The sequence below is a fragment of the Thunnus albacares genome, chromosome 4, assembly GCF_914725855.1.
Source record: "Thunnus albacares chromosome 4, fThuAlb1.1, whole genome shotgun sequence".
Lineage (NCBI taxonomy): Eukaryota > Metazoa > Chordata > Actinopteri > Scombriformes > Scombridae > Thunnus > Thunnus albacares.
This window is the reverse complement of record NC_058109.1, coordinates 37,070,841-37,079,025: the sequence shown is the minus strand read 5'-3', so window position 1 is coordinate 37,079,025 and position 8,185 is coordinate 37,070,841. Positions and strand designations below refer to the sequence as shown.

Here is an 8,185-nt window from a genome sequence, read left to right as displayed (position 1 = left end):
GTCTGATCAATTGATCGACGACACTGAATAAAACTTTATTGTGTTAACTTATTGACACTTTTCCCGATTATCTTGCTTTAAAGATAAATGTGCAGCGTCCGCACAGACATGCATTAATATCTCTACACCCACTTCACTAAAATGGACGCTCTGCCTTTTATTTACCTGTTGCCATGATGACTCATAGTATCAGGGCTCCATTGATAATGGCTTTTTTTATTCATCACATACGTGCTTAACTCAGAGTGAACATACTCAGAGTTGATTGAACTGACTCTGATCAGCTGTTCTGAAACCGAAAATTCTGAGTTTCCCATCTTAGGGTTCATCAACTCAGAGTTCAGAGTGAGAATACTTTCTGAAACAGGCCCCTGTAGAGCCCCAGAATATAAATATGGCATACTTTTGAATTAATTACAACACCAAACAATGAGCCAACAGGATATGTTCATTGCAGAGTTTACACAACTTGTTGAATTCTTGGACAATTACAGTATAATTATCCATTTATTGATAATAAAGACAAGCATCAATATACAAATATGCAAACTAACTAAAACAGCAAAAGTCAGTGTGAAGCTTAAGTTGTAACTTGAATTATAGTTGTGTCAAACTCTGCATGGCTTATGTGTTAGGTGTGTGATATTACCTTTTTACTAACTTGTAACTGCATCTTTTATATTTTATCAAGATTAATAATATGATCATATTTTATTTATGTCTTATTACTTATTGTTGTGCCTGCATCAAAAAAAGTTATAATTATAGCTGCAAGCAGCGATGAACAGGCCCTCACACCTCACGTGCGTCGGAGGGAGCGGCAACCATGGTATAACTATCGGAGGTCTTTTGACACGGCTCTGAATTGTCAAGATTATCAAACACTGTATGAATGGGTAAAATATTATTTCTACAGTATGTGGCGCATACAGTATGTGGCGCATACAGTATGTGGCGCATACAGTATGTGGCGGTGGAGATGAGTTATTTGAAATTGTGTATACATTTCATGACCTATGTGTTATTTAGGCTTCACTTTCTGTTGCTCGTAAACAGTACTACCTCAGTGAAATATTATTGCAGCAATACATTTACCAGAGGGCAACTGACATGTTTATACATTCCAGGTAAACAAACACAGAATGATTGAGAAAGTCCCGAAGGGCATCAGACCAGAGCCTGGAAGACAGCGGGGGCATTGGTGAGACCAAAGGGCATGACGAGATATTCACAGTGGCCAAGGGGAGTATTAAAGGCTGTTTTCCATTCATCTCCTTCTTTGATCCTAACAAGGTGGTAGGCATTTATGAGGTCCAGTTTTGAAAAGATGGTGGCCCCTGAAGGGGCTCAAAAGCGGAACTGATAAGGGGCAGAGGGTGCTTGTTTTTGATGATTTTATTGAGTCCATGATAATCAATACAAGGGTGAAGGGTCTTATCTTACTTAGAAACAAAGAAAAAACCTGCACCAACAGGGGAGGAGGAAGGCCGGATGTTACCTGCAGCTAAGGAGTAGTGTATGTATTTCTCCATCATCTCCCTCTCAGGACGAGACACGTTGTACAGGCGACCGGAGGGCAGTGGGGCTCCGGGGAGAAGGTCAATGGCACAGTCATAGGGATGACGTGGAGGCAAGGACAGCGTACGCTGTTTACTGAACACCTCTCTCAAGTCATGATAGACAGATGGGATGGAAGACAGTTCTGGGGTCTCAGTGACTGGTCGAGGGACAGCAGCTTTGACAGGGGCAAGAGCAGACTGAAGACAGGAAGAATGGTAAAATGAGCTCCAACTCACCACCTTGCCCGTAGACCAGCCAATGTGGGGATTGTGTCTCTTTAACCACAGCTGGAGAATAATGGGAGTCTGTGAGGAAGGAATGATATGAAACTGGATCGTTTCATGATGATTGCCAGAAAGGAGAAGGTGCAGCTTAGTGCGATGGGTGATGTGGGTGAGGAGTCTCCCATCCAATGCATTCACCTCTAGAGGAGTGGGAAGCTGTTCAACTGCAATGTCAGCCTGAGCTACCAGATTAGAGTCTAGAAAGTTGTCATCAGCAGTTGTCCAGAGTCCACCAAAGCCAGTAGTGGAAGGGGTTGTGAGTAGCCATTAGCCTAGTGTCCAAATGTAAGGGTGTCCTGGGCAACAAAGGAAGAGTGGATCGACTCACCAGGACTCCGACTGTTACTGGTGAGTCTCCTCTTTTGGCTGAAGAGGGCAAGAGACCAGGAAGTGACCACCTCAGCCACAGTAAATGCAAACCCCAGCATTTATTCTCCAAAGACATTCTGCCGGAGACAGATGGGCATGACCTAGCCGCATAGATTCCTCTTCTGGTGGAGGTAGGGCTAGAGGGCAAGGTGCTGCATGGGAAGCAGGTAAAGGCCCCAGACTCGCTCTTGCGAGAGGTGGAGGGGTAGGGTGAGAAGAAAACAAAGATGAACGGCTGTCTCTCCCTACAGTGCTCTCACAGTCAATTGTCTAGTCTAATGGCCAATGAAATGAATTCATCTAGGCTAGTTGACTCATCTCTAGCCGCTAGCTTATCTATAACTGTGTCACTGAGCCCGCTTAAAAAAAATCCCTGAAGAGCCTCGTCATTCCACCCCGACTCAGCCACTAAAGTCCTAAACTTAACTGAAAACTCCGTTACACTGTGGGAAACCTGACGAAGTGACAAAAGACGCTTACTGGCATCTCTACCCCTGACAAAATGATTAAACACTTTCTTCATTTCCGCAACAAAGTTATAAGAAGAAGTAATGGATGGTGAGCTATCCCAAACTGTCGCTCCCCAAGCTTTAGCCCTCCCCCGTAAGCAACCCTATAACATAAGCTACTTTGGACTTATCTGTGGAGTAAGTCTGAGGCTGCTGCTCAAACACAAGGGAGCACTGAAGCAAAAAGGACCTGCATGCCCCCAGATATCCATTGTAGCACTCTGGCGCAGGTACATGAGGCTCTCTTGGCAGGTTAGCAGGCATATCAGAAGGTGGAGTGGGAGCTGGGGGTCCAGAAGCAGACAGGAAATGATGTGTGGGGACAGGGTTGAGCTGGCTCTCTATCCGAGATACACTGGCTGTGATTCTCCTTAAAGTCTCCACAACGCCTGTAAGAACCTGGTCACGCTGACCCACAAGGTTCTCTTGGTCGGGCAGAGCCCGGCGGAGGTTATCCTCCGAATGGCAACGGCCGGCAGAAGGGAGCAGGTGGTAGTAGACTGGGGAGCGGGCAAGCTGGCAGGCAGGCAGGCGAGTGATGGTCCAGGAGCACTGGATAGAGAAACAGCAGTTAGTAACAAATCCAAACTTTGAGAAATCACTATATAAGTGAGAGACCTGAGGTGTAAGCTACCACTTGAGCAGAAACAACGATCTGGCGATGAGTGGATGAAGAGCTGGGGTAGATATACTGCAAGCTGATGAAGTGATGAGAGGCAGGTGAGCAGAATGGGAGAGGTGATGAGCTGATTGCAACCAGAAGTGTAGAGCTGGGAGCCAGGAGAGCCATGCCCAGGCCAACACACACACACACACACACACACACACACAAAACATAAACACAAAGAAAGACAGACAGGGGAGCACTGGAAACACAGGGAAGGGGGAAAAACAGGGAAACAATAGGGAATCTTCAGGTACCATAATATAAATACATGAAAAGAAATGGGTAATTAGACTACTTAACTTACTGAACTAGCTAGACTATTGAAGATGACTATTGACCAAAATGACAAGATACTCTTGCTGTGATCATTCCCTGAGAGACCAAAACTAGACTAATAGTTTAACAGCCTTCAGAATGGCAATATGAAGAAAACAGAGTATCTAAAAGCACTAGGGTCTAAAACAAGGTACAGTAGTGCTGGTCAATACTTGCATATGCCTTTGGAACAGCATTGCATTGGTTAGTGTAGGATTGTTAAGGGAGAGAGTGAGAGAGTGGATTCTCTGGGAGTGGAAAGTGCTGCAAGGTGCAGCTTGCCTAGACAGACATACCCAAAATAAATCAAGAATAACCCCACAACTATAAGGTATATTTGCATAATCTTGGTCTATATGGATAGGTAAAACCTCACAGAATCTATTCCCAGTGTCTGTGTGACTGTTACTATGTGAGTAAATTGAATAAAATGAATAAATTGTGATAAACCAAGGGAAAAATGTCCAGTTTTATCCTCACCTAAAATGTATTTTAGATTAAACAGTGGAAAACACCAATATAGCAATGATCCCATGCAGAGAGATGCCACTGAATTCATTCAGCAACTCCTTGACTACAACTGTACCAAAGTAGACAGAAATACCACAAAGCACATCGATTCTAGAAAGGTTTTAGTAAGGATAGGGCCAGGTGGACTACCCTTTCGTCCATTTGGATACCCAAAGTACCCAAAGTGTGCCAAATGGGTTTTTTACCTCTTAAAAGGGAATCTGGTTACAAAATATTACTGATTTCCACTACAGGAGGCTATGTGCACAGAATGCAGATTTTGGCCATAACATTTACCCTGTGCATCATCAGATTATACCATTGTGCACTGTATAAAATCAATAAAAAACAACTAAATTGTATAATTTTGTCTCCAAATGGAGTAGTTTTCTTTTAACAATGGAATATGAACAAGTCAAACTTAGATATCAAACCTAGATAAGATAAAAATAAATAATCAAAAGTCAACTATGTACAGTCAATATAAAAACTGTCAAAAATATTATAAAGTAAAAAGAAAACAAAATGTGCAATATGTGCAATAAGAATGTACTCTTAGTGTCCTAGTGTAATTTCAGTAATAAAAACACTACTTAAGTGAATGTACATTCAACGGTCCATGGTCAATGTTACATACTCCCCCCCTGCTGGATGGGATATGTATAACCTGTGATATTCTATTGACCATGTGTTGTGCTCTCTCCCAGGTGGCCCTGATCTGGTAATCAAGGGAGGACCTATAAAGCGGGCAGGAATGTGGCTTGCAGTCTCTCTCTCTTCTCCATTTTCCAGCCTCGGCAGCAGCTGTTTTGTTCTTGTGTTTGTTTGCTATGTTTTGGCTTTGCCTTTGTTAGTTTTTGGTTTGTTTGGTGAGTCCGGTAGTCCTCTTTTCGCAGCATTATTTCTGTTAGGTTTAGTTTTTATGTGGGTTTAGGTTAGAGGCGAGAGCCCAGATCCTACTGTCCTTTGTGGGTTGGTCTGGGTGTTTCCTCTTCTTTTTGTTCTTTTTGGCCGGCTCTCCAGCTTTTGTTAGTAGTTGTTGTTTGTGTTAATAAATTGGTTTAATTGTGGTGAATTCTCCTGACCCTCCTTATCTGTATTAAGAAGTTAGTCCTTAGTACAGATAAAGTAATTATAGTAGGTGATTTTAATATTCATGTGGACGTCGCTAATGACAGTCTCAGTACTGCATTTATCTCACTATTAGACTCAATTGGCTTCTCTGTGTGTAAATAATCCCACTCACTGTCTTAACCACACTAGACCTTGTTCTGGGATTCTTATGGGATTGAAATTTAACATTTAATACATTTTCTACAAAATCCTATTTTATCAGATCATTTTTTAATAACTTTTGAATTCCTATTACTGGATTACACACCATTAGACGGAAATGTCCTCACTAGATGTCTATCTGATAGTGTTGTAGATAAATTTAAGGAAGCAATTCCATCAGTATTGAATTCAATGCCATGTCTCAATACTACAGAGGACTCTTATGTTAACTTTAGTCCCTCCCAAATTGATAATCTTGTTGATAGTGCTGCAGGCTCATTACGAATAACACTTGACTCCATCGCCCCCTTAAAAAGGAGGATGATAAAACATAAGAGGTTAGCTCCATGGTGTAACTCCCAAACCCGCAAATATCACAAAAATTGGAAAGGATTTGGCGTTCCACCAAAGTGGAAGAATCTCGCTTAGTCTGGCAAGATAGTCTTAAAATATATAGGAAGGCCCTCTGTAATGCCAGAGCCGCCTATTACTCAGCATTTATAGAAGAGAATAAAAACAGCCCTAGGTTCCTTTTCAGCACTTTGGCCAGGCTGACAAAGAGTCATAACTCTATTGATCCATGTATTCCTATAGCTCTCAGTAGTAATGACTTTATGAGCTTCTTTAATGATAAAATTCTAACTATTAGAGACAAAATTATCCACTTCCTGCCCTCAACAGGCACCATTTTCTCCCCAAACACGGGCACCTTAGAAACAGCTGTAAATCCTGACATATATTTGGACTGTTTTTCTCCAGTCAACTTTTCTGAACAAACTTCAATGATTTGTTCAGCTAAACCATCAACCTGTCTCTTAGACCCCACCCCAACTAGGTTGCTTAAGGAAGCCTTACCCTTAGTTAGCGCTTCTTTACTAGATATAATCAATCTGTCTTTAGTAACAGGCTATGTACCACAGTCCTTTAAAGTAGCTGTAATTAAACCTCTTCTTAAGAAGCCTACTCTTGATTCAGGCATTTTAGCCAATTATAGACCTATATCTAACCTTCCATTTCTCTCTAAGATCCTTGAGAAAGCAGTCTCTAATCAGTTATGTGACTTTCTACATAATAATAGTTTATTTGAAGATTTTCAGTCAGGATTTAGAGCGCATCATAACACAGAGACAGCACTGGTGAAAGTCACAAATGACCTCCTTACTGCATCGGACAAAGGATTTGTCTCTATCCTTGTCCTGTTAGATATTAGTGTCGCATTCGACACAATTGACCATCAAATCCTTTTGCAGAGACTGGAACATTTAATTGGCATTAAAGGAACTGCATTAAGCTGGTTTAAGTCCTATTTATCAGACCAATTTCAGTTTGTACATGTTAATAATGAATCCTGCGTGAAGGCAAAAGTTAGACACGGAGTTCCACAAGGTTCTGTACTTGGACCAATTCTATTCACCTTGTACATGCTTCCTTTAGGTAATATTATTAGGAAACACTCCATAAATTTTCATTGTCATGCAGATGATACCCAATTATATTTATCAATGAAGCCTGATGAAACCAATCAGTTAAACAAACTCCAAGCATGCCTTAAGGACATAAAGACCTGGATGACCTGCAATTTTTTACTACTAAACTCAGATAAAACTGAAGTTATTGTGCTTGGCCCTAAACACCTTAGAAACACATTATCTAATGATATAGCTACTCTGCATGGCATTACCCTGGCCTCCAGCACCACCGTAAGGAACCTGGGAGTTATCTTTGATCAGGATATGTCCTTTAACTCCAACATAAATCAAATCTCAAGGACTGCCTTTTTTCACTTACGTAATATCGCAGAAAAACTAGTCCACGCATTTGTTACTTCTAGGCTGGATTATTGCAATTCCTTATTATCAGGCTGCCCTAACAAGTCTGTAAAGACTCTCCAGCTGGTCCAGAATGCAGCTGCACGTGTACTGACTAAAACTAGAAAAAGAGATCACATTTCTCCCATTTTAGCTTTGCTACATTGGCTTCCTGTAAAATCTAGAGTAGAATTTAAAATCCTTCTCCTAACTTACAAAGCCCTTAATGGTCAGGCACCATCATATCTTGAAGAGCTCATAGTACCATATTATCCCACTAGAACACTGTGCTCCCAGAATTCAGGCTTACTGGTGGTTCCTACAGTCTTTAAAAGTAGAATGGGAAGCAGAGCCTTCAGCTATCAGGCTCCTCTCCTATGGAACCATCTTCCAGATTCAGTCCAGGGTGCAGACACCCTCTCTAAAGTTTAAGAGTAGGCTTAAAACTTTCCTTTTTGATAAAGCTTATAGTTAGGGCTGACCAGGCTCGCCTTGGATCAGCCCTTAGTTATGCTGCTATAGGCCTAGACTGCTGGGGGACTTCCCATGATGCACTGAGCTCCTCTCTCCTCCTCCTCCTCTCCATCTGTATGCATTCATGTAACATCAATGCATGTCAGTAACTTTGCTTCTTCCTCTGAGTTTTTTTTTTTGTGCTTCCTCATCTCGCAGGAAACGCTGGGTTCTGGGCCGAGCCTTCACGGTCCTTCACAGTCCTGTTGGCATCCTTCCCTGGCTACTGCTGTTGTCATTGTTGTTATGATTGTTGTTATTCTGTCCCCCCCCCCCCCCATTTCCCTCTTTCTTTCTCTCTCTCAACCCAACCGGTCAAAGCAGATGGCCGCCCACCAAGAGCTGGGTTCTGCTTGAGGTTTCTACCTGTTAAAG

The 8,185-nt window shown here is 42.0% G+C and overlaps 1 protein-coding gene across 1 annotated transcript; it reads right to left on the bottom strand.

Moving 5' to 3' along the window:
• Positions 1-1,380: 1,380 nt before the first annotated feature.
• Positions 1,381-4,650, bottom strand: LOC122980008. The gene is made up of 2 exons (XM_044347675.1): positions 3,357-4,650; positions 1,381-3,274 (listed from the first exon to the last, which is right to left on the bottom strand). The coding sequence occupies exons 1-2, from the start codon at positions 3,510-3,512 to the stop codon at positions 2,804-2,806; spliced, it is 627 nt and encodes a 208-aa protein (XP_044203610.1). The 5' UTR covers positions 3,513-4,650; the 3' UTR covers positions 1,381-2,803.
• Between the last annotated feature and the right edge of the window lie 3,535 nt (positions 4,651-8,185).

Bases quoted from the DNA above. Each gene is read 5' to 3' on its own strand.
- LOC122980008 (XM_044347675.1), bottom strand. From the start codon at position 3,512: ATGGCTCTCCTGGCTCCCAGCTCTACACTTCTGGTTGCAATCAGCTCA. The intron at 3,275-3,356 runs GTAGCTTACACC...TTCTCTATCCAG, and splicing joins TCGTTGTTTCTGCTCAAGTG to TGCTCCTGGACCATCACTCG.